Here is a 25,459-nt window from a genome sequence, read left to right on the forward strand (position 1 = left end):
ATTAAACAGCCAGGATTTAAAATTTCCAGGAGGAATATATAACTCAACAGGCATTTCCCAGGCTTTTCTTTAAAACTCAAATCAGAGGTAAAAGGTTACTCATTATCTACATCAAAGCGATTCCCATGGGCACTCCCTACTGCACTTCACCTGGAAAAAACTGAGCCCACGCTCTTTTCCAGATCATCCACATGCCAACCCACGAGGAGTCCATTAACTCATGCTCCCTGAAGCGTGGGCCCAGGGCATTTGCTTGCTGCCAGGAGCAACCCCTAAAGGACTCAGGGCTGTTGGGGAGGGCTTTCCTCTGTCATCAATATATTAAGAGCTCTGGGCACACAGAAAATCGAAGGTATTTCTGAGTATTCTCTCATGCAAAAGGGTGATATTCAGAACCTATGCTGAACTTCACTCAGAAGATAAAATGGAAAACGTCCACCTTTATTAAACACACTGGAAACAACCAACATGCTTGCCATCACCAAGATGGTCACTCATCAATATCACACGAATCAAAATGTGGAGCTGGTGTCGGCTGAAGGCACACGATCAGGAGTAACGCTGCTCAGAGATTCATGGTGCTGCGGCTTAAATCCCACCCTCCTCACCGGAGGGGGCCTTCCTCACGCTTCCCCGCCTCAGGGACGCACACCTCTCCGCCTCTCCCGCCGCTCCCTCCCGGGCCCCGCCCGCCGCTCCCTCCCGGGCCCCGCCCGCCGCTCCCTCCCGGGCCCCGCCCGCCGCTCCCTCCCGGGCCCCGCCCGCCGCTCCCTCCCGGGCCCCGCCCGCCGCTCCCTCCCGGGCCCCGCCCGCCGCTCCCTCCCGGGCCCCGCCCGCCGCTCCCTCCCGGGCCCCGCCCGCCTCCCAAACGGCCAGCCCCGCCCCCTCTCCGGCGCAGCGCGTGGCCACCCCGTCCAGCCCCTCCGCTCCTGGCAGCGCGTGTGACCTCCGTCGGCTTCAAGCCCGACTTCCGGCCCCTGCCTTGGTGCTCTCGTCAAATCCTTCCGGCTGGGGACGCATAGGGTGGCGGACGCTGGAGGAGAGCACATGCGTCGGGGAACCCGGAAGTGGCTGTGCGGCGGAGCTGGAGCGGTGGCGGGTGTCTGCACCGGGCTCCCGTGGCCCGGCCGGCCCGGGGGTGGGGGCGGCGGCGGCGGCGGCCGCTGGGCGGGGAGGCACGGAGCACGGAGCCTGTCGGGTGTCCGGAGGGGCAGGTAAAGGGGCTCTGACGGGGCGTGGGGCTGGGGGAGGGACGTGTGGGTGGTGTCCCGGCGGTACGGGCGGGGAGGTCCCCGGCTTGCTGGGGGTGCTCGGGCGAGGCTACGGCGGCGGCGAGGGCGGGGAAGGGTCTCCTCAGGGCGGCGGCGAGGGCGGGGAAGGGTCTTCTCAGGGCGGCGGTGAGGGTGGGGGTACTGGGTAGGGTCGGTGGGTAACGTAACGTCGGCTTGGGTTTTGAAGGACTTTGGTTAAGAGTGGCGCGATGCTGGCGTTTTTACCTTGTGCCCAATGCTGAAGGTGTCGGGTCGGCGAGGTGTTTCTAAGGTGATGTTTCAGCAGGGACTGTTATCAGTCAAAAGTCACAGTGTTTCTGTCACTTCAATTTTCTATGAAAACATGGTAGACTGCTTGATTTCCTTGTCTGCTTTTTGGTTTGTTTGGGTTGGATTCTCTTTTAATAGTGAGAAAGCCAGTTATTAGCTCCAACATATATATGTATAAAAGCTGGAAATCTGTAAATGCAAATAGATGTGCTTTCATCTTGGTATATACTTAATCTTTATATGTAAGTATATGTATATAAACATCTAGACATATATGTTTAGAAAGTAGAATCTGAAATACAATTTTTCATCTGACTTGCTTTATTGAAAATTAGGCTCATTGTCTTGTCTCTTTTTCCTAGTGCTTGACCTGTAACACAGAAATCTTCCAGAATGCTGGAATCCTATGTAACTCCTATTTTGATGAGTTATGTGAATCGCTACATAAAGAACTTGAAGCCTTCAGATCTGCAGTTGTCACTCTGGGGAGGAGATGTCGTACTTAGTAAACTTGAGTTAAAGTTGGATGTACTTGAACAGGTATGTTTTGTTTGCAGTAGTTACAGTCTGTGTCTTTGATTTAAAAGAAGTTGACTAAATAATTTGCACTGGTCTGCACAGATAAATGTTAGTTTAGTACTCGCTATACTTCTTATTCAAGTCCTACCCCCGCCCCCATTTACTTATTCTTGCATTAATTCCATGCTGTTTGTTTAGTAATAAATGGTAATTCCTTGCAAATTCTGTAAGTTATGGGGTGTGAAAAAGGCTTTTTTGTGGATGTGTTTCTTCTTTCAGTAACCATTGTTTTACAGTATGAACATTAACTAAATTGCTTTTCCAGTCATATTTACTAATTCAAAATGTCACAAAGTAAAGTAGGACCTCTCTTTAATTATGCATATAAACACAGGTTTGTATTCTCCGTATTGTCTTATGACTCCAGTTTTCATCATTCCAGTTGTATCTAAACTTTAAGAGCAATTGAGGGATGTATTTGGTCAGTTGGTTTGTGTGGATTAGATCAGAGGCTTTGTAAAACTTAACCTTAAAAAGACAAGCTTGACGAAGTAAAACACTAGATACAGAATTTGGAGCCTGCTGTCAATATGAACTAGTGAAGTCTTAGCGGAGGGACTGTTTCCTTGCATGGTTATCTGATTTGACTACTTGAAGAGCTGTGTGTGTGTGTGAAATAGATAATGCTGTTTTCTGTTGTGCATGGTGTAGCAAGTCTTAGCTAGAGTCCTGTAGTCCAACTGAAGGAGCTGAGAGAAATGCAGCAAAAGATAACGGGATATTTAAACAATATGGCTATTGAAAGAAGAATAAAATAGACAGGGAATGTGTTTTTAATTTTGAATAAAATAAGGTGAGACAAGATAGGGCAAGAGTTATATGGATAAGGCAGAAAGAATGGAATAAATTGCACTCAGGGAGACTTAGGCTGGACGTCAAGGAAAATTTTCTCATGTTTTATTTCAGATTATGAGGCATTGGAGTAGATTGAGGAGACTGCATTGTTTCTATCAGGGGAGACATTTTAAAATTAAAATTATGGTTAATTAAGTATCTCTGATCCTGTTCTGGAAGAAGAGATGATCTTTCAAGAGATCCTGTCCTATTTTCTGTGCTGCTGTAAAAAGCCTGATTTTGTCTTCCTTCAAGTATTTGGTGGCCTCTGTGTATTTTCTGTCAAGTCTTTTGGTTCTTTGTATTCTTGGGACAGCTTGTCCGTACAGCTGATGTGTGTACTAGTCGGCAGTTTTGTAGGATGTGTTCCTCCTGTGACTATTCAAAGCCTTTGTTAATGTATGTATTATGGAATCAAAGAAGAGTTGATCAGAAGGGAATTCTGGAGGTCATCTAGTCCAACCTCCTGTTCTGAGCAGGGCTGTTGCCAGCATTATGTCAGATGTGATTGTGCTTTTCTCCAGTTGAGTCCTGAAATTTCCTGTCTTGATTGTGAAAACCTCCTCTTGGGCAAACTTTTCCAGTGCTGTTCCGTGTAGGGAGAAAGTTTGTCCTGATAACAAATAATGACTTGGGATGGATATATCGAACTTGCTGTGTTACCTGGCACTGTTAGGATTTTGCTGCTGTTGTCTATGTTCCCCTTCGAATAGTTGCAGTATGTTGGTACGTGATCCCTGGCTTCATTTTCGCCTGTGTATCAGCTGGGTACCTAAATGTCCAGTGCAGTCTGTTGCTGTCATGGCTCTTTTAAAGGCAGATGTTGCCGTATATACCTGTGCTCATGTCTTAGTTTGAATGGGGATGTGAATATGTGATGAAAGCAAAATTTAGCTCAGATTCTATTTTTTTTTTTACGTTATTTGGCTCTGTGTTTTTGCGAAACATAGTGATCTTAATTTGGCTGTTATTTGGAACTTGCCTAGCCCCACAGACTGTATCTAGGGTGTCTTTCCCACCCCCCTTTGCAGAAGGGATGCTGCTTTATGCCTGCTTAGCAAAAATCTTTGAGCACCCCAAGCTTAGGGAGCTCCTCTGAAAAGCTAATGACTCTAAAAGTTACCAGTATATGTTATTTTATTTGGATTATCTGCCTGAATGGATCAGTGATATCCACAGTTAATCGCTTTCACTGCTTGTCACTTCTAACATCCTTTTTGTCCTGTGCTGTTGTCCCCAGCATGGTTCCCTGCTCCTTATTTGGCATGAATGCAGCCTTGATTCCATGCTTTATGGTTTGGATAGAAATGCATGTACCCTGGGTATCATCGGCTGGAGTCTTAAACATTTTCATAGGATTCCAGGTTTTGTGGAACTACACATGATTATTTGGGAACTTTAGCACAGGTGCCAAACTACATGGACAAAGCACCTTATAACAGATCTGGGAACAAGTCTGTGCTTTCTCCCTTCACTCCTTGGACTTCAGTTGGTGTTAGCGTTCCCATGTCATGTGCTCTTACGGGCCACTAAACAGAATCCCAAAGAACAGATGAGAACAGGGCGTAAATTGCTGTCTGTCTTCTAGAAGATCTGACTTTAAAGGTCTTACTTTAATTTACTGTTTTTGGGATCAAGTTGGAATCAGTACTTTATGAAATCAGATGGAATATAGCTGTTGATGTAGAAGATTTATCAAACCCAAAGAGAACACTTTAGAACATTTTAGTACCTGAAAATACTTTGCATGTTGTTATGTATACTTATGTATATTTTATATGCCCTCATTAAATTAAGCTGAATGTTGCTGCAATAACTCTTGGTTTTTGTCCTCCTTCCCTGTCCTGTCCCGTCCATGTCCCTGTGTCCCCCCCCCCCCCGCTTTTTTTTTTTCTTTTGTTGGTAATACCAGTTCTGCAGTGAAGGCTAAGTACTGTTAGTACTCAGGTTCAACTTTCTAGGTACAATGTAGTTTTTGTACATAATTATGTCACTCTTTGAGTAGCCAGTTATTTTTATAATGATTATCTTTAGTTGAAGATTAAATCTCATAAAATTTTGATACTAGTTTTTTTCCTGTCCTGGATGTTTCAGTTACTAAAAGACTAAGCATTTGAAGAAATTTTCCATCTAGGCATAACTGGCATATTATCCAAAAAACTACTTAAAGTATTTTATACTTAAACTTCAATATTAATATTTAAATACTGTTTTATGGAAAAGCCTTTTAAGCACTTTTGGCAACTTTTATGTGAAGTCACTATGGTACCAGAGGTAACAGAACTACCTATGAACTTGGTAACTAGCTTGTGTGTAATGTTTCTGTTGACGCAGTGGTACCAAAGAGGTAAGATACATGGTGAGCTCTTCTTGCTGCTTGTGTATATTTCCACAGCATTGTAGCTTATTGTGTTACCTGTTTTACAAACTCAGAAGGGAAAGATGAAGTGGCCTTTGATTGGAAGACAAAGGAGAACTTGATTTAAAGATTACTGAGTTTTATTGTAGTGTGGACTTCTCACACCTGAAAGAATTTAGAAGGAAAGAAATATGTAAAATGGTAATGTTCTTAAAATAATTTAAAGGAAATGAGGGCATTAAAATATCCTTACTGTAAGTGTCTGTGTTATGTGCCACTAGGTTACCTGTGAAATACAGCCCTGAATGTGAAGAAAAGGTATTTGAGTTAATACTTGAGTTAGTACTTGGCTATCATCCCAAAATTTGGGAGTGTCTTGTATTTTAGGGCAAGGGGAATTACGATCATCTAGACTGCACGATGTCAGTTATTTGTATCAAGCCCAGGAGTTTGTTTTCAGCAATATCATTTTTTGAAGGGTTTAGATGATGTGAATGTAAAATATAAAACATGAAGTCTCATCAGTCATAAGTACAAAATGTATTAGGAATTTCATGTAATACTTAATGGAAGGGAAGGACTGAATGGGAAAGGAAGAGGAATAAAAATGGTCTTTGTTATGTTGTCGTATGAGCAAGTTACTAAATTTGGCACATGTATTGTCTACTGAAACAACACAACAAAGATTTCTGCATTGCTTTAAGGAAACTTGCTTTCGTAATTAGGATAATGTCAGACAACATTTGTATATAAATTCCTTTGAAAAAGAACAACTGTGTCTTCTAAATATGCTGTGCATTGAGTTGTATCGATTCATTTTGAAGGAGTTCCTACGTCTCTTCAGGTTCTTTCAATATCTTAGTTAGCTAGACGAAAATGAGATTGTGTTAAAGCCATCCAGCAAATAGTGGAAAAACATTTATTCTAGAATGCCTTTTGAAGTAAACTCAAACTTACACTTGTGAGCATAAGCCAGGATCTGAAGAGACATTGCAGTACTCATGAGTGACATAAAAATTACGTATCTGCTAGCCTGGAAAGGGAAGTTATTTCTATTAATGTTAATAGTGATAGTTCAGCGACTTGATTCATGAAGGCGTGGTGTCTTAAGTTGTAATGTATTTTTAAATGGCATATTTTTTTTACCATTTATTTCTGTGGGCCCCTACAAAACTGTGGGACACAAGTTTTTTGTTTTTGTGTTTGGTTATTTTTCCACTTACTGTATGACCAGTGTAGCAACATCTGTAGCTAAACTGCTCAGCGCTTGCTTTTTGGTGGCTTAACTGAAATTGTCTGGATGAAAACTTCATTTGTGTAGATTGTAAGCCTAAGCCTGAATTTTTAGGAGAGAGGCTTTTAGCTAAAATCCTGGAGTATATTTATGAATGAGCTGAATTAAAAAACACTTTTTGAAGAAAATTGTTAACTTGTTTTTACGCTTTTTATGAGAAGGTCTATATCATCTTGTGGAATGGGGTCTTGAAATTAGATGTGATTTTGTGTAAGCATGATGTGAGAGGTGTGGTTTCTTTCTTTTATAAGTTTTTTCATGAAAGCTCCTTAAGCCCAAGAACTAATTTACAAATGGAAAGCTGTACTTTGCAAAAAATAGAACTATAATTTTGGTGTAGTTGCCTTCTCTGAAGATTTTGTCAGCAGTGAATATACTGTATCTACTCTTGGCTATTGGATGCAAGAGGAATGTTTTTCTAGCACCGGTAGAAAGGCTGAAGAGGTATCGGCTGCAGAATGAAGAGGGCAGTTGTCTCTCTGATGCTGCTAGGTATTAATGCATAGGGATAGTTGATTTCTCTTTTGGGTGACTAATTAGAGGCTCTCTCAGGATGCAGTAGTATGCAACTGAACTTCTGACATGGTAGCTACTTAAAAAAAGTAAAAATTTTTAGTGGGTTTTCAAAACATATCACTAAGATTTAATTACAGTTTCAAGATGTTACACAAATAATGACACTAAGTAGCTTCACAGAAATATTCTATAGGTAGTTGTTATAAGTCAAGTACTAAATTCAAAATCCAGTTGTCCTCAAATTCTGTTAATGTACAACTTCTATACAGCAAGGACAAGTCTAGGGTCAAGCACTGCAGTAAAACGGGCTTTCTGGATTCACTTCTAGATGTGTGTATCTGAAATTCCCTAGCAACTTGCCTGCTTGACCTCAGAGTTTGTTGGACAGTCTGTATTTAACTCCTACTCATTCATAAGAGTACTGAGTTGAAGCATGTCAGTACCTAAAATGAGCTGAGGTGCAAAGGTGCTTAAGCCCCAGGTTGCCCAGTTTTGCCAGGTAAATTCTGAAGTTCTGAACAAAGGTTTATGTCCCTGAGTTTAATAAGGAACACAACCGTTAAGAACCTAATGGCCAAAACCATTGCCCAGCATCCAGGAGACTTAGATTCGCTTCTTTCTCACCCTGACAAGATTCACACCTATAGTTGCCAGCATCTAAGATGAAGACCCAAACACCAGGCTATAAGCAGGTCCAAGTGAAGGCATCTGTTGTTTTTTCCCCATTAAAAATTCAAACCGTTGTAGTCAAAATGTCAGGACAGGAGATCAGAAAGGTAAGAAGATACATCATTGCTGAAGTATCGTCATTAGAATACTTAGCATTGAGAATGCTGACTTAATATTTGATATTATGTCAGAACTTTATTTCTTTATTTTGCACTAAGCGCTTATTTTCATTAATTTAAATCTGATTTGTAGTCCTTGGACCAGGTCTCTAGCTGGAGGTGGCCATTCTGTCTGATAAGCGTTAAGCTCATGCTTCCCGGAACTGCTGATGCTACTGGGGGAATTTCAACCCTTTGAATCCAGTGTGAAGTCCAGTGCTACCTACCTGAGATCCAAAGAACTTATATCAACCCCTGCACGCTGTGTTCCCTATTGGCTAGCTGCATGTGGCAGCTGGCTGACTGGGGCTGTCCCGTGGGCATCTGCTCTGTGCATTGACTGGATGCAGTGCTGGGCAGTATTAGGAGTTCTGGACTGACTTGCACCAGTTTTTAAATCAGCGTGACATCCAAGTTAGGCCTTGGTGAGGAGGAGCCTGGGTTTTGCCAACGAAGAATTTAATAACTTTTTATTTACTGAGCGGTTTGATGTGAATGGGGCAACACGCTGAATGCTGTGGATAAAAAGACAAGAAAATGAGACTAACTGCTTCTCTAGTGAGTGCCTCCATCCTGATCATTGAATTACGTAGGGATTCTGCAGAAGAAATAATATGACATCGTGATTTTAGAAAGGGCATAATAAAATACATGAGCCAAGAGTCAAATCAGAATAGCAGCTGTAACTCTTCTCCTGGCATTTCCTAATTCAGAGTGCCTGGCTTAGTAACCTTAACACTTCTATATTTTTTTTAACACAACTATTTTAATGTCACTTTTGTTTTAATTCATATTGTAAGTATTGAAAATGGAAAGTTTTTAACCTAATTTACCATGTATAACACATAGAAATTCTAATTTGTAAGTCAAACAAAGTGCACCAAGTAAATCTTTGCTTTATGGAGTGATTTTTGATTGATATAGTGTTTTTGTGTTGACCTCTAATCCTCTGTTTCACTTGTTTCCTTAAACTTTAACATTATTTTAACACTAGGAAAAAGAGTACAAACTGTATTACCATAAATTAAAGGGACCAATTAAACATGTGTCTGACAACAACAAAATAAAGTCAGTATTTTTTTACTAAACCTTTTTGTTTTAAGTGTGTCATAGCTTTTGCATAAACTTCATTTTTGTTTGTGGCCAATCTTAAGAGCACTGAGCTCTTACAACTCGAAGTACTAGAAGTTGCCTTGCAGTGGCCTTGTCAGTGTTTAATTCCAAATCTGTGTTCTCCAGGATAATGCAGGTTGCATATCAGCTTATGTATTTACTTTCACATGGTTCATTTCTACTTGTCCCTTGAATAGTGACTCATTTTGCAGTAGCTTTGTGCAAGAGACGTGGTTTTAAACTGTTTTATTTTCAAGGACATGGTAATCCAGATGTCTCTTATGAAAAGACTAGTTGTAATATAATTGTGCACGTGATTATAAAGCCAGTTGCCAAACCCCATGGCACACTGCTGATCTGGGAAGGGAGATTAGTTTTGACTTACCTTTTGTTGTAAAATAATAAGGTTTTAAGTTACAGATGTGTCTTGAATTTTGATATGTGTCAGCAGTCACTTCACCACTCTTTTTGTTGTTGTTAGGAGCTGAAACTACCATTCACTTTTTTAAGTGGGCATATTCATGAACTCCGGATTCATGTGCCATGGACAAAATTGGGATCAGAACCAGTTGTCATCACTATCAATACGATGGAATGCATCTTGAAATTAAAGGATGGAGCTCAGGTAAGAAATACGATGAATCCTTTTCTAACATTGAGACACTGATGAAAATAATAGCTTCTATAGTTCACTTTCTTTCAAGGCATCTGAAGAATCAGGTATGTGAAGTTGCGATCCGTGTTATTTTCCGAGAGGCTAATACTGTTATTCCCATTATGGCCAGTGTCTTCATTTATGCATATTTTTAGTTCTTTATTAGCTGTAGTGGTGTTCTTGCGGATGTGAAAGCTTGTTAATAGTGCTCTGTCAGAATCTTCCTGTGACTAGAGAACAAATGGATTTCAAGAGCAATGTAGCATCCTACATGCTTCCAGCTTCTGCCTTTTGAGAAGCGATGCTGGTTGCTTGAGACCGCTCTGTGTGGCACCACTGGGCGTTTTTCAAAAGATGGTGTTATTATAGGAGGAGTGCTTTAAAGGTCCTGGAGGGTAACTCCCTTTTCTCTTTAGAAGTTATAGTACTTGTTTGAGTGTATTCAGAAAGCTTCTTACACCTAAGCGTCTCAAAGGGCTTTTTGTTTAGTTGCTTGCAATAATTTTTGTTACACTGTTTCACAGGCGAGGGAAAGATTTTCACCGGACACATGAAGCTGAGAGATGCAATACCTCGATTTTGTTATATGTCTAACTTAGTTAACACAAAATACTTGGGTATGTTAATGTTGAGCTTTTTTTCAGTCAGTGTGGTGCTTTAACTCTAGAGGTGTGTTGTGGTGGTTTTGGGTGTGTTTGTTTTTTTTTTTTTAATGGCTTCTTTTAAAATGTTGATCCCATTTCAATTTCAGCATAGAGTCCTCTGGTTATATTAAGGATCATGCAAAAGAAAATTCCAATCTGTGCAAAGCTCTATGTGTTTGGTAGGATGCTTGATAAGCTGTTAACATTTAACATCAATAATTAGATATAAGCCAGCAAGAATATTGGAAAACACTTATGTTGTATATTTCTGTAATATTCCTTTACAGTTCCAGAGCTAAAAGGCTTTTGTTGCTGGAGTAAAAACTTCTAGTCCTAGGTATGCCACCCACAAAGCATATGCTTGCATTCTGTAGTTACACTTAATCTGTGTGCGTACGTGCGTGTGCATATACACACGTGTACGCACAGCAACAGCCAAATGCTAAGTACTTTTCCAATGTTAAGGAAAGGTTTCGAAGCCAGATGTTCCATGAGAGATGTGTTTTAGAAGCAGCAAATTACAACTAATTGTAGAATTTGGAGAAAAAGATGTGTAGCCCATAACTTTGTGCAACCCAGAATTAATATTTGATATTGGACTATGCAGATGGCTACTGCTGGAATGATCAGATTTCTTGCTTGCATGGTATTTGAAACTTAAAGTTTGTGGTGCATACAGCAAAAGGTCAAGTGTCACGAATGTAAAGCACTCTCAAAACAAGTATTTGTTACAGATGTTTAAGATTCAGAGGCAAGAAAGGATTTTTGAAAATTGCAACTGACATTTGAACAAATTATTCGGTGGTATGTACACTCAGGAGGGCAAAATTTGGGTCCGCACCATGGACGGATTATCTTTGACTAAAAAGAATGTAAATGAAAACACTTTAATGCTGTTTTCTGAGGCTATGGTTTAAAAAGTTGACAGCTTGAATTTTATTTTTTAAATTACTATTTGAAAGTGTTTTATAACAAGAAAATGTTTTGACAATTTCTTGTGTTCTAACTTGCAGTGTGATACAGTGGACTTGGCTAAAACCAATTCTCATAAAAATCTTTGTAATCAGTGAATAAAAACCCTGAATGAAATAGAATATTTCTGTGGAAAATGGTAGTAAAATGAACTTACAGTGAATTTGGCTCCAACTGCAATTGTTCTGCCAAGAACTTTGTAACAGCAAAGAGCATTTTACCAAGAAAGTTCAGCTTAGTTCCCAAAAATATATTGGCTTGATACCCTGCATTTCCTTTCTCAGGTGAAACCTCTAATGAGCACATGCCTAATTTCAATTGGGCAAAAAATAAAGCTTCTGACCTCAATTTAGAATGGTGTGTATTCTTTGGAAAGGGGCTATTTCAAAGAATGTTTCTTTTGAAGATGTCTTGGGATTAAAATACATGCCGTTGTTAAACTATTGTCCAGTGGACCCTACAGATTCTTTTTTGTGAGCAGAAATCTATTTTCCATTGTATATTTTTGAAGAGTGCTAGCCCCTTGGAAATGCTTTTGTACATCTGTGCTTGACTCTCACTGATGCTGTGTCACTGTTAGTTCAGTTTCAGTGTTAGTTTGGTTTGGTTTTTTTGTTGTTTACACTATGACAGTGTTTCCTCCTCAGCTGAAATAAGTTTGGAGTAGACAGGAATGGCTCAACTTCTAGTTTTATGCTAGTATTCTCCTTTCTACGCGGAAACGTTGTGTAAGTGAAGTTCACCTGGTAATATAAAAAAATCCATGGTGTAGAATTAGTAGTATTTTTAGTGAATTTTGAAGCTTGAGCATTTTGAAGGTCATTGCTTTTCTTCTCTTTGCGCTTTTCTCCCTTCCTTTCCTTTTCTGCAGGTGATACTACCACTTTCAAAAACAGAATGTTAAATAAATATGGCTGCTTTATAAGCAAATTTAAGTGCATCAAAAACTGAACTTTGCAGTGATGAAAGTGGTCTTCTATTGAACATGCTTTGTATGTGCTCTTCTGGTTATGATTTTGGATAATGCCAGCAACTGAAGTAGAAATTTGGTGTGAGGCACTTTGCATTGCTTTTTGATGTCTCAGCTTAATGCAACTGTGCCCATTTTTTCTGCTCCTTAACATAATCTTCTGCAGCCCTGAGTTTTAAGTATGAGCATTTATAATGCTCTCAAATTCATATGTTGGTAAGTACAATTTGGAATGTGTTCTTACACACTTAAATGTGAATCTGAAGCTCGCTTGACTTGTATTTAAGGTAATTGGCTCCTGTGAGATTGTTCTTCATTAATGTTAGGTATTGTTTTAGAGGGTGGTTAAAGTTCCAGTTATTACATTCTTTTCATTACTTATCTCTAGATATTAAATCTCACGACTTTTATCTAGAATTTAAATCCCCTTGCTAAACCTCTGCCGTTTCTCCTCCTAGAGTTTTTCTCCCTTTTGTCCTGTTGGACCCTTCTTGACTTTTTCCTTTTCTACCCAAATTATTTTTTTAAAAGTTATTGGATATTCTTTGCTCATTTCTGTTTCTGCTTCCATGCCACAACACCTCTACCCAAACCAGAGGCTTTAAATTCAGCCTGCAAATTGGGAAGGGCAAGCCTATGTCTGTTTCCTTCACCTTCCTGACACAACTAACCGCAAAACTCATTTCCCTTATGTTCAGCCTTGAATTCTGTGGTTTTTATTCTTGGAACTGACGCAAATGAGGAGACTCAAGGAGAAATGTATTATCTGTATTACTGCTTCACTTTTGAGTCCTTGCCTTTAATCAGGACACAGTGCATCAAGAACATGCTGATGTATATGAAGATGAAAACTCTCTCTACCCCAAGGATAACTAATTATGGAATCAGGGAAGACTGTTAGCTACAAGCGCTTACAGGGGCACGGGGAAACCAGGTAGCTGTTTGGATCGGCATACAGAAATTAAACATTGTTCCTTTTATGAGGCATTACAAAGAAGGTTTTGAAGGAATATAAAAACTTTGTGGAAGCAGTGGAGAACAGCCCACAAACAACTGTCAGAATTGCAGATACATATTCTTATCTGAAAATCAGTAGAGACTGTCATCAAAGAATGCTGAAAGCAGAAACTGATCTTGACTAGGAAATGATCAAGATGGTAGATAGGGTGAGCAGAAAGGTTATGAAGGATTTACAAAGTGAAGACAGAAGTCTTGTGTTTGATGAGGGTATAGTTATATAAAGTATTTGCTTAGGTGGTAAAACTAGCTCCAGGTCTGAAGCAGCGCTTTGCTGTTCTTCTCACCTGGGTCCAATGGAATGTGGCTGTATGGACAAATGATGCTGTTCTTTTCTGTTTGAGTGTATATGCATGCTGTTCAGTGACAGCAAAAATATGGTAAGTCTTGAAGACAGGATTAACAAACCGTCTTTAGTGGCCCAACTTTCTGCTTTTCGTCTGTTCATGTAGGAGCTCTAGGTCTTTATAGTTGAGGTATTTTCATTTGACACTTACTCATTTTCATAGTGGTATCTTTAGCTCAGTCAGTCTGATATTGGGTTTTAACACTTGTATGAAAAGTTTTAAGGTGAAGATTCTGTTGAGAGCTGCTCTGCGGGAAGCATACTGTCGTCAGTGTTGAATCATAATCTCAGGTCAACGACGACTATGAAATTCATCATTAAGAAGCAAGTTCATGCTGCTTTTGTTTATTTTAATAGCTTAATATAGCAAATGGGATTTTATCTGTTTCTCTGTGTGTGTGCAAACAAAGAAGTATATATAAGTAAAAAAACCAGGTTTCCTTGTTACTTTTAATTAAAACAAATTTCCCTTGTATAAATTGGACTTTAAGTGGAGCTTAATCTTTTCCAAAGGTTCAGGAAGGTTTGGCAGAGCCTTTGGTCAGATTTTATGCCGTTTTCTGTCAAGAACTCCAGTCTAAAGAGTTTTTATGTTTTCTATGAATTGTTTGATGTGAAAAAATATATTTTAGTTAGCAGATTCTTTTTCAGGGATACAGTCTTTCTAAGGGAGAAATACCATGTCCTACAAATCTCTTGCAAAAACATTTAGTAAACTACTCTACTGCTTCCTCTGAAACAGTAAAAGGCAGGCTGCAACAGCTGCTAGAAAAGGCCTTGCAGCATTTTGTTCAGACTCTTGTGTTTGTATTTCCAGTGTTTTCAAATGAATAGCTGAAGAAGGAGATAATGAACTGCTTTGCTTAAAGCTGGATTAATATTCATACGTTTTAGCTGGGCCAGCATGAGTGACCATGTAATTTACCTATTTTTTTTTTTTCCATTAAGTACTTTCATATGAAAAGTCTTTACAAGCAAGGAATCTGGCACTTTAGATTGTAGTAAATCCGCTTGCAAAAGAAGAAGAAATTGTTTTTGCTGTGAAACTGTTCAAAGATGCCTGCAGGCACATTTCTTAATACTCTAGCCATAGAAGTCCTTCCACTGCCATGGTGTTGCTTCAGTCTGAATATCTGGCTTGCTTGCTTACATGCCTGTTACCGTGTTAGTAATTTTGGACAGTTTTAATGTGAATTTCTCATCATATTTCTTTCTGAAGTCCTTTTCAGGGCTAAGTAATTGTGATTTCAAATGTCTGAAACGGATTTCTATGAAAGGTATGAGTGGTCCTACTTGACTACTTCTGTGCTTGTGCCTGGCCCCAAAGGAGAGCTTCTAGTGTTGGTGTGCTGCCTACTGGCAAAGATAGAGGGGCAGTCCTGACCTAATCCTAGTGCTTAGTCTGGGTGAGTGAGATTTGCTTTTTAGGTGCTTCTGCTGAAGAACAAGCACTCTTGCTTTATGTGCAGTGCAGTACAGGGTGACATCTTCATTGGCAGTGCTGTTCCTAGCTCCTGAGAACACCCGCGGGGACAAGCCATGATAAATTGTCTCAGTATCTTGAGAGCACATGTAACTGTTGTGAGAAGCATCTGACTAGTAGGACATTTTTCTGAGCTGCTAAACAGCACGTAACTGAGCAAGACAAGGAACATATGAATGTCCACTGCAACCAAACTTTCTGGTTGTTGTAACATTTTCCCAGCATTCTTATCGTGACAGAACGTGTGCATGAAAGATGTAAGCAAGATATGTTTTTCTTTCTGCCAGCTTGTCTTCTAAATGCTCTCTCAAACTGGCTGCTTATTAGAAAAATTTAAATCTTTATAGTTTCATTCCTTGAAATATTTAGTACTGCAAATGTCAACATTGTACATCTTTAAAAAGAGAAGCCAAGTACACCGTGTCAGGCATGTTTACTGTGGTAACAGATTCAGGAACAGAAAAGCAGTCAAAAATGTATTATGGGCTGTATTCTTACTAAGGAGCTCAGATTTTGAATGCAGTTAATTTCAAGAGGAATATTGTCAAAATCAGCCCAGTCATTATTACAAAATGCATTGAGATTGTATAACAACAATCATTTCAAATAGGTTTTTTGTGTTCAAATGGATGCACTTTGTGAATTATAAGTGTAATGAAAATGCAAGGCAAGGGTATGGCTTTGTGTTGGTGTAGGTGTTGCAAGATAAGGAAGCTGCCAGGAGCTGTGTGTGTAGTTAAGAGTTTTCCCTTCAGTGCCTGTAGCAGCTGGAGCACTAGTTACCTAGTAAGTAAATGTTGCCTTTTCTCAGCTTGCCTGTCTTCTGAACAAGACCTTCGCTCTGTACCTCTTTGTGTCATAGTTCAGGTTTAGTTTGTGCTCTTGAAGAAATCTCCTGGTTGTCCAGACTTTGACCTCCATCAGGGGGAGGTCTCAGAACCAATGAGCTGGATCCCTTTTGGGTGAAACTAAAGGGCTCTAGGACCATGGTAATGTGCTGCAGCTGCTAACTGAAATTAATGAGAACAGTCATCTTGTGTGAGTTGTTAATAGAATCAATACTCTGTGATCACCAGCCATGGTATGGTCTTATATTAGGAGCACAGTGAATCCCACTAGACCAGATGAGGTCTTTTCAGAAGCTGTTCTGGCTGTCCAGGTTCAGAAAGTCCGTGTCTAATGCATATTTAATGCTTGCTTCTCTGCTTTTCATAGTTAGCATGTCTATGACAGTAGTCATTGCATGGAACATCTAATTATGGACATCGTGCAAGCACCACTCTTTTGTTTTCCTGTCTCCTCCTTTATAAAAGCACATCTTTCTCGTGTCTTTTGAGGCTGCACTGAATTGGTATGTTCCTCTTATCCAAAGTTTCAGGAAAAAGTTTACATGGTAAGAAAGCAGAATCTAAGCTTCCAGAATGATAGATTTTTATCTATCAGCTGGTAGCTGTAAAACTAATTTGACAAGGACATATTATCTTATAGCTGGAATACTGGTGGAGGACTGCTGTTTAAAAACAACTTTCTTCCAGAAGTAATAATGCCTTTTGACTGTTGGGGTTTTCTTGAGGGTCAGGACCTCAGGTTCCCTAGTTGCCTTGTCGTGATTTGTGGTGCTTTTCATGTTTTAGTATACTCATACAGTTGGTTTGTCTTAGGCCTATAGACTAGGCTTCTTGTGACCTATTCTAAATTGCCTTTTTACTTTTCTAAAATGTAAATATTCAGAATTAAAGACTATTTGGGTTTTTTTATTACTGTTTGGCTATATTGGCTTAGGCTGGCTCATTGCCTTTTTAAGATGTCTGTTGTGTGTTGGGAAACATGGCCTGGCCAAAGAGGAAATAACACTTTTTAAGTTTTAAACAACCCATTGCCCTCCAAAAACCCAGTTTAATTGTCCTTTAAATTCAAGGACAGAAATATATATACTTATGTATAAGCATGGGTTATATACATTAGTGTTTTAATTCCTTATGCATAAGTGCACATGAACTTAATTTTAAGTCCCAAACCGATGTCCCATGTTTGGAGGCTGAGCTTTTTTCAAATGCTTGTGTGGCACTAGCTCTGTGCCTCATTTAAAGTATCACCTTTCTAGAGGCTCTTAAAAAGCCCTCCAGCTGCAGAGATGGTTAGTTTAGTGTGAGGAACATGTTTGGAGCATACCTTTTAAAGTTAGTTGGTTTTATGCAGAAGATCAGTTGGAGATCTGTCTTTCTCAAGTAGCAAGAGGAAAGGATAACACAGGTAGGAACACATGGAGGAGGGCTGGGGCAGCCAGATGGACAAACAGGTTAGGTGAGGGGAGATTAAAGCCACGTGGTGGATGTGAAGGGGAGAAGTGGGTTTTGGGGGTAGTGGTCCTTTAAGCTTTCGTAGCTTTACAGGTAATGCTAAATACACTGTTTAATCAGGTGAGGGTACCATGCTTACATGAAGAATTTAACTTGTTTGCCTTGGAACACCTGACTAGCTGGGAAATCTCTCATTTTTTTTGGTGGAACCCTGTCAGGATGCTGCATTTTGGAAAGATATAAACCTAATTTTGGACATGTTGGAGTAGTTTTCCACATATATGAATCTTTTGGGGAATCCTGCATAGCGCTGAATTTCTTCAGTCTGTAATAATATTTCAGTCTTAGCAGTTTAATATATTATCATGTTCTGTGCTTTGAAACTTCTTTCTGTCTTCAGAGCAGATTACTAGAACACAGTTATTTCATGGGTTTGTTCTAAAATAGATGTGAATATGGGGCTTGCTGTTTTCTGGATCAGCTTGTATTTCAGCAGAAATCAGTGTTTTTATGCAACATGTGTTTCTGATTTGTACTTTTAAAAAGCCTTTGGCTTTTGGGCAGACACTTTTAAATTAATCTTTTTTTTGCTTCCCCCCTTAATTTTTCCTTATTTCCTTATTTCTCCTTATTTCTAAGTGGTTTGGTTTTTTCTTTTTTAAACTGAAAATGTGGGTGCACAGACTTCCTAATTATCTTCCTCCTTTTTGCTGAGATCTCTAGTTTAGGTATAATTATGCTTTGATATTTGGCTATAGAAGTTGATTGCTCTTATTTTTGTAACCTCTTCACCCATCCATGCTAGGTCCTTTCCTCTGTCAGTGTTCTCAAGTTCTGTAAAATACAATTTTTGACAAGTAATGAAATAAATACCTCAGCAGCTCCTTGTGGGCTTGTGAGTATTTTGCCTTGATTCCTGTCATCTTTCCTTCAGTTTACTTGGCTGATGGAGCTCACTCAGTGCCTTCCATCTTGCTTCCAGCTTTAGCCTACTTCTTCCCACATGCTGGCGTTTGTCTTAACGTGAGGTGAATTGGACAACTTGCTAATCTCACAGAAAACAGAACCAGTCCCAAAAGGTGATGAGGTTGCTTGATATCTTCGTTCTGGATTAGTGTGCTGAATTTGTTTGCTGGGTGATCAGGTGAGGGCCAAAGATAGCATACAGAGAAGACACTGTGTGTAGGAAAGGCTCAGCTCTGCTTAGCTGTGGTGTTAAATGCATCTAAATGTGTCCTTGACTGATCAGTCTCATCCTACTAGATGATATATTGAGTGGTTATCAGGTGACCTACTGGACTGACCTTTCCAAATGATAGCCAATGCTTTTTTTCCTGAAGAGTCATTTTCTGGGACTAAAGTATATACAATATCTGGTGCCTGTCTGTTGTAATGCAATGCCAATGCACTTTGCAATTTCAGTTCAACATACAGAGTGAAGAAGCAGACCTGGTCCATTTTCAAAACTGAGTTGGTTGAGGAATAACATGGTGAGAATTCAGAATCTTAAAATTTAGCATTAAACCAACAAATGTTCATATAATGTTTCTCAATACTGTCATTGCTGATGAGAAAATAATTATTTTCATTTGCTGAAAATTGAGGTTTTACGAGCTTGTTGCATGTGGGCTACCGTTTCTGAAAACAAGAGCTAGATATTAATCTGTGAGACTTTCCTTGGAGCTGGAGTGTATTAAGAGTAGAGATTTTTTTTTTGGTGTAGAAGCTGCAAACTGTGCTGGGAGTATGTCCTAGCTGAAGTGTTTCACCATTTCCGAGTTGTGGAAGCTCGCATATTGTTGAGAATGTGTTGTTGTTGTCAAATAGGGCACAAGTAACAGTTATTTTAACCCATTTCTCTCTCTGTGTCTCTCCCTCATTCCTCTTTTATTTTTGCTTTCATGATGTTCTCTAGAATTTGGTCTAGTATTTGACTGTAACTTACCAGTGGCAAGGTATGTTCTAGTTTGAAAAAAAAAATAAAATTCTGTACGCCAACAGCCAGTCAGCCAGTAAAACCACTTGACACCCAACTATGCACGTTTCTCTTTAGTCATGCACATGGAAACTTATAAATCAAATGCCAGTGTTAACAAAATCTGTTATTTATTTTAACCAAAGGCAGGTGCTTCTTCTGCATGGGTAATCATGTTTCTGTGCTCATCTCTGTATGAGTTCTGTCCTGCAATACAATCAATGCACTTTCATTTTTCTGAGCTGCCCCTTACACGTTTCCTTGATGCTTAGCATACATACATATCCCACTTTTGTTGTTGTTCCCACTTTGCCAGTGCGTAGTTCAAAAGAGAACAGTTAGTAGAGTTGCCCACGTGGAGGGGAAGAGTTTTTTTGTCTTGGAGGAAGCTGATGTTGCTGTTTTACTTATTTAAAACTTTAGTTCTGTATTTCCTACTTTGTTGCTTTAGATTGCCTTGCTTGGGGGATCATGATGTTACTTAAGTGAGGAAGTAGCAGACCTACTTACCTGTTGCGCTGCATTGGCGTAGAAAGCTGGTTCTTTATACATACGTTTGTGTGTGTGTATCTATGCATATTAAAGACAGCTTCCCATGTGAGTGTTTTTCATTTCTTTATTGCTTGATGATAAGGAGGAACAGCTGGGACAGGAAATACAAATAGCACTTAGTACATAGGTAAACAGTTTCTTTACAAAGTCATAATTTCACTGTTATTCCACCTTTTAGTAAGGTGGTGATAGCAGTGAAGAGCTGGCACTGCCACGTATGCCCAGCTGAGTAGTAGTCAATGTATGCATAACTTCCTTCCCTCAAACAAACCAACCCATTTTTTTCTGGAGTTCTTTCATGGACCATCTTCACATGTTCTGTAATAACTAGAAAACTGCAGACCCCAGACTGAGTATTTATACTGCATAGTATAGCTATGTTCTAGGAAGTTTACATTAAGATTGTGAATGTTATGGTTGTTTATAGACAGAATCAGTGGAACTTGCTGTGTGGGGAGAGAAGGGGGAAGAAGATATGCAAGGGATTTCTAGGCTGCAAAATGAAGTTGGAAACTGAATGTCAGGTTGAACTCTGAACAAAGCGTGTTGTTGAAATGTAAATGATAGTTTTGTTCTATACCAGCTAGGAGAGCTGGCATCCAGTACTTCTTTTTTTTTCTTCCTCCCCTTTTTTTGAAGTGGCTGTGCTGCTAAGGTGTTGAAGGGATGACATGTAGCAAACCAACATCTTAGTAATGAAATGAATGGCACAGTAAGTAAAATATTAGAGCTAATGTAGCAATGACCATTGTTAACTTGTGGGAGTGTGTTGTGGGTTTCAAAGCTGTGGTGGATTTGAATATGAATACACTAGAATTGCCTTTAGTGCAGCTTAATGCAGCATGCTTCTTCAAAAAAGTCACCAGGTTAGTGGGAGATATTAGTAATTTTTGTATTTACTAATGCTGGTGACTTGCCTATGCTCATATATTTCAGATGAGATTACCTGTGTTAGACTATTTACTGTGTCTGGGATATATATGAGTACAAAGGGGCTGTATGTATGTACATGAATCTTCTGAAAGGAACTTTGAGTGCTCATGTTGGAGAAAACTTCAAACTTACTGGTACCTCCAAAAGGTGACAGGGCTGTTGGTCGTTCGGGCCTCCTGGAAATTCACGCCTGACTTAGGTCCCCTTAAGGTAAATCTTTGGCTCTGTATATCATACTTTTAGTATCTTGAACTGCGAAGACCTTTAACCTCCAAAATAATGCAGCTGCTTTGGCAGGTAATGCAGGGAGGTACAGTGGAGTTTAACAAAGTATTGCGTTTTGAATAAACTTAAGAAAACTAGTAATTGCACAATTTAGGGGTTGCTTCAGAGTGACTGTTTTGAATACAATAATGCATGCCCTGAGTTTATTAATCTTTCTGTGATACTGCCTGTCACCTACAGATATGTAAAAGTATATCACATCAAAATTAGCAGGAAAAGTAGCACACAATCTTGCCAGAAACTTGTGTGTTAATACATGATGGTTTTGGAAACGTGTAAGTATCCTGAGTGCCCACACTTTAAAGCATAATACAAATGCTGTATGTGTAACTTTATGTATTGGGGGACCATCTATGGATACAGCTAAGAGGATGGTACAAAAATTCATCTGCTGGAGGAACTGCACTGCAGGGTAGTCCTAGGCAGGTAACTGACCAATTGGTCTGTGTTAGTCAGCCATCAGTCTGTACCTCCTTGCCACAATCCCTTTCTTTCCTTATGGTGTGGACTAAGGCGTTTGGAGAGCAGAAGCTGGCTTGTACGTCACTGGTGAAACTGAATTTCAAAATTAAGGCCAAGTTGCATTTGCTGTTACGCAGCTCAGGGTTCAAACCTGCACCAGCTGCTTTCAGAACAAGGTTGTTGCAGCATAAGTGTCTTCATTGCCCATGGTGACGAACCAGCTAAAAGAGGTTGGCTGGTTTCTTTTTTGCTGTGGTTAATTTGGTGAATTGATAATTGTGGGTGATGTCATGATATGTATTCTTGAATTTTGGAAAGGAACCCATTTACACAGGAACAGAGACAGACAATGATTGCTGCAATGCTATTACTACAGAATTGCGTTTCAGAGCAGACCTTTGGGTTGTTTTAAGTTTATAGGAAAAAACCCCACCCCAATATTAGTCTTTTCGATACACTTCATTACTAAAAGTAGAAACCACCAAAAGTATTTATATATTTTAATTCTGCAGGTGGGCAAGTAGATCTAAGAGTTGAGATTCAGATTCTACAACCTCACTGATTTATGTTCCAGAAAATAGGTTTACTAAGGCAAATCCAAATACTAACATGTAAGTGGTGTATTTCTCCTTATAAAGTACAGAGAAACTGTTCTGTGGTGTAGATAGAGGTATATAAAGTAGATTAAGAGTAATCCTTGTACCTTTGCTGAATTTACTTAGCTTTTTTCCTGACCTACTTACAGCAGGGAAATATAATGCCAATAGGCAGTGTCTTTGTTCCAAGGTATAGGGTGAAAGGATTTATATATCATCTTTGGCATAATTCCTAGAAGTCTAGGGTCAGATTCTGATTCAGCTTTCCCTGGCGTAGGTCTGGAGTACCTCAATTGATTTACTTTGGAGTAATTCCAGATTTGTCCCAATCCAGCTGACATCAAACCGGGGCCCTACAATCCAGCTTTGTTTCATGTAGTCGGGTGAAGAGTTTGGATTGGTATGGTTTAATGGGGAACGAGGTGAGGTAATGCATTTAAAAATATTTCCTTGGAGAGGAAGTAGTTTTTCCTCGTTTTGTTGATAGATTAAAGCATAGTTAAATTTGTTGGAATGTATTTTAGCTCCTCATTATAGCAAAATGTACTATTTCAGAATGGGCACGATTACAGATTTTGTAGTGGAAAAAGCCTGTAATTTATCCACCTTTGGTAAAAGCATTTTAAAACTGCAAAAGACAAAATACTTTCAATTCTTTCAAGAACAAAGTGTACTCTGAAATGATAGCTTGTTCCTTTTGGAAAGAGTGGTATTTTCTCTGAAAGTGATTCAATTATAACTTACTAGCTACAGTTACTGAACTTAAGCAGAAAAATTCCCTTTATTCATCTATTGCTTGTGACTGACCTTATGTGCTGGTTTTGGCTGAGAAGGGGTTAATTCTCCTCACTGTGGGGGTCGGCTACCTTTCCAGCTTCCCGCGCTCTGCCGCGTGGCGTGGCAGGGGGGGCTGGGAGGGGCAGGGCCATGGTGGGGGCGGCTGACCCCGACTGGCCAATGGCAGGTTCATTCCATACCACGTGACACCATGACCAGTATATTGAGGGGGGGCAGTGGCAGCGCGGAAGCGGCGCGGCGTCGGGTCGGCGGGCGGTGAGCGGCTGCGGCGCGTGCGGTTTGTTTCGGCGGTTCGTTCCCCCTCCCCCTCCCTTCCCCCTCCCCCGGGGCTTTGCGCCTCTCGTTGTTCTCCTTTACATTGCATTTCTGCTGTTGTTTCTTTTAATTTTAATTATTAAACTGTTCTTATCCCAACCCACGAGCGTTACCCTTCTGATTCTCTCCCCCATCTACCGGTGGGGGAGTGAGCGAGCGGCTGTGTGGGGCTGAGCTGCCGCTAAACCACAACACCTTAGAATACCTGCTAAGTAATTCCTGCTAAATAATTTTGATCCACAACTGATGCCTATTGTGTTTTAGTTTGATCATTTATGGGCAGTAATAAACTCTATCCCAGTGAGCTGCACTTTTTCCAAAAGAATAGGGAAGTGTTCAGGTTTAAATGTGCGCTTTCTTTCCTAAGGAAAAATCACTGTCTTTGCTTTTTACAGGCCATAGAACCTCAGGGAAATTGTACTCTGCTGCTGGCAATATCCTGAACCATCCAGTTGTCTCGGTCATCTTCTTAGTTTAACTCCAACTGTTAAATAAGCATGAACTTTAACTGTAAATATTTATTTTTTTGCCTCTGGAGAAAGTGGAACAAATTTGATCCCTCTATTGGGAAGTACGATCATTTCATCCCCCCCTCCCCCCCGCATGTTTGTGTAGTGGTTCTGCCTCTGACTTGCTAAGAAGCAAGAAGAAGAAGAAGGATATTTCCTGAGGCCATCACCTTAGCTTACTGAGGATCCTCACTTGGTTTCCTTTATTCAAGCACCCGTCAGATTTGGACTAGCTGGTGTCTATGGTGTTTAACAGAGCTATCCATCAAAATGCAAAGGTCTAAAGAGCCCAGAACACTGGAAGGGGTTGCCCTTCATTTTCAATACAAGTCCTTATGCATTGCATCTAATTGGAGGATGAATAACACAAACCTGTGTTGCTCTTTCTATTTTATATGCATGAATCGTTCTTCTGGAAGATTCTGTCATATAAAGAACTCTATTGATTGCTGTTGTTTAATTTGCAAGTATTTTCAATTAAAGCTGAAAATGTATTTTTGGTTTCATTAGATAGCAACTCCTTTTTTTAGGATTCCCTAAAATGAGCTAACAGCTGCTGCAGCAGCAGCAATGTGTAATTACATAGAATTAGGCCCAAAGCTCATTAGTCCTGATACTTTAGAATTGTGTTGATAATGAGGGACTGCTTCTCAAAGAACCACAGTGATTTTCCCTGCAGTTCTGTGAGCTGAGCAATCTCCTGATCAGTGCTGCTCCACAGCCCACCATGGGGAGCAGTTGTGTTCCTGTCCTTTAGGTGGGTGGGCTGCTCCTTAGGTTCATTTCCCCCCCACCCCCATTGGTAGAAGAGTGTAATATTTCATGGCTTCTGGGACACTTTCTGTAGGTGAATACCATGTGTTGTGTGTGTGTAGTTCTGCCTTCTGGAAGCCTCTGCCTTCCTGCATCTCTGCTGGACTCCAGGTGTTTAAGCTTTCTGCCCTGCAGTTTTTCCCCAGCAGGGCCTGCCTGATGAAGACCTGAGAAAGAGGGCGGACAAGAGTGTGCTGCTGACTCCATACAATTCATTCAGCCGGTTCCTGACAGTCGTCTTTCCCATATGTTCCTCAGGTGTGGACAGTGATGGGGTTGTGGGGTAAATGCATTGTTCTGGCAGTGGGAAGTGGCCATCTTTCCTGGAAGCTCTTCAACCCTTTTCCCAGCGTGCATTTAAATAGGGGCTCATTATATGATGGGAGAGAGGCTACAAGCCTCCTAGATAAAATGGTCGTGGGGAACAGGCTGCCTGCTCCAGTACATCTGGTGTGCAGCTGAAGCTCTTAGGAGAGGAGGCCAAAGGGAACAAGCTAGATGAATTGTCCTGCCATAATGCATATGGCCTGTGGGCTATAGGTTGTTCATCCTACTTTTTTGCTTACAATTGTGAAGAACATCAAGATTTCACAGTAAAACTTAAGAAAAATACTTAACAGCATAAGAAAAATCTGCTTAAGCCACAAGGAACTCTGTAGTTCTTTTTTACCAGCCTTCCACAAGGAGGGAGCATCTGGTGGACAGAATAGATCAGAGTCCCAAGTGCATATGCTAGTGGTTTCATTGTCATCAACAGACATTACGTTTTTG

General features: G+C 40.2%; 1 protein-coding gene across 5 annotated transcripts in view; it reads left to right on the forward strand.

The window, feature by feature from the left end:
* The first annotated feature begins 1,072 nt into the window (after positions 1-1,072).
* VPS13B (vacuolar protein sorting 13 homolog B) overlaps positions 1,073-25,459 on the forward strand; it is a 486,846-nt gene continuing 462,459 nt past the window's right edge. For 3 of the 5 annotated variants that reach the window (XM_075085497.1, XM_075085494.1, XM_075085496.1), the window contains exons 1-3: positions 1,073-1,214; positions 1,904-2,081; positions 9,545-9,688. In XM_075085497.1, coding sequence (XP_074941598.1) covers positions 1,935-2,081; positions 9,545-9,688 — 291 coding nt within the window. In that variant the 5' untranslated portion in view covers positions 1,073-1,214; positions 1,904-1,934. The remainder of the gene's footprint in view (positions 1,215-1,903; positions 2,082-9,544; positions 9,689-25,459) is intronic. The other 2 variants (XM_075085498.1, XM_075085495.1) reach the window with 1 other exon arrangement.

The sequence above is a fragment of the Phalacrocorax aristotelis genome, chromosome 2 (genome assembly GCF_949628215.1).
Source record: "Phalacrocorax aristotelis chromosome 2, bGulAri2.1, whole genome shotgun sequence".
In the NCBI taxonomy this organism is placed as follows: domain Eukaryota; kingdom Metazoa; phylum Chordata; class Aves; order Suliformes; family Phalacrocoracidae; genus Phalacrocorax; species Phalacrocorax aristotelis.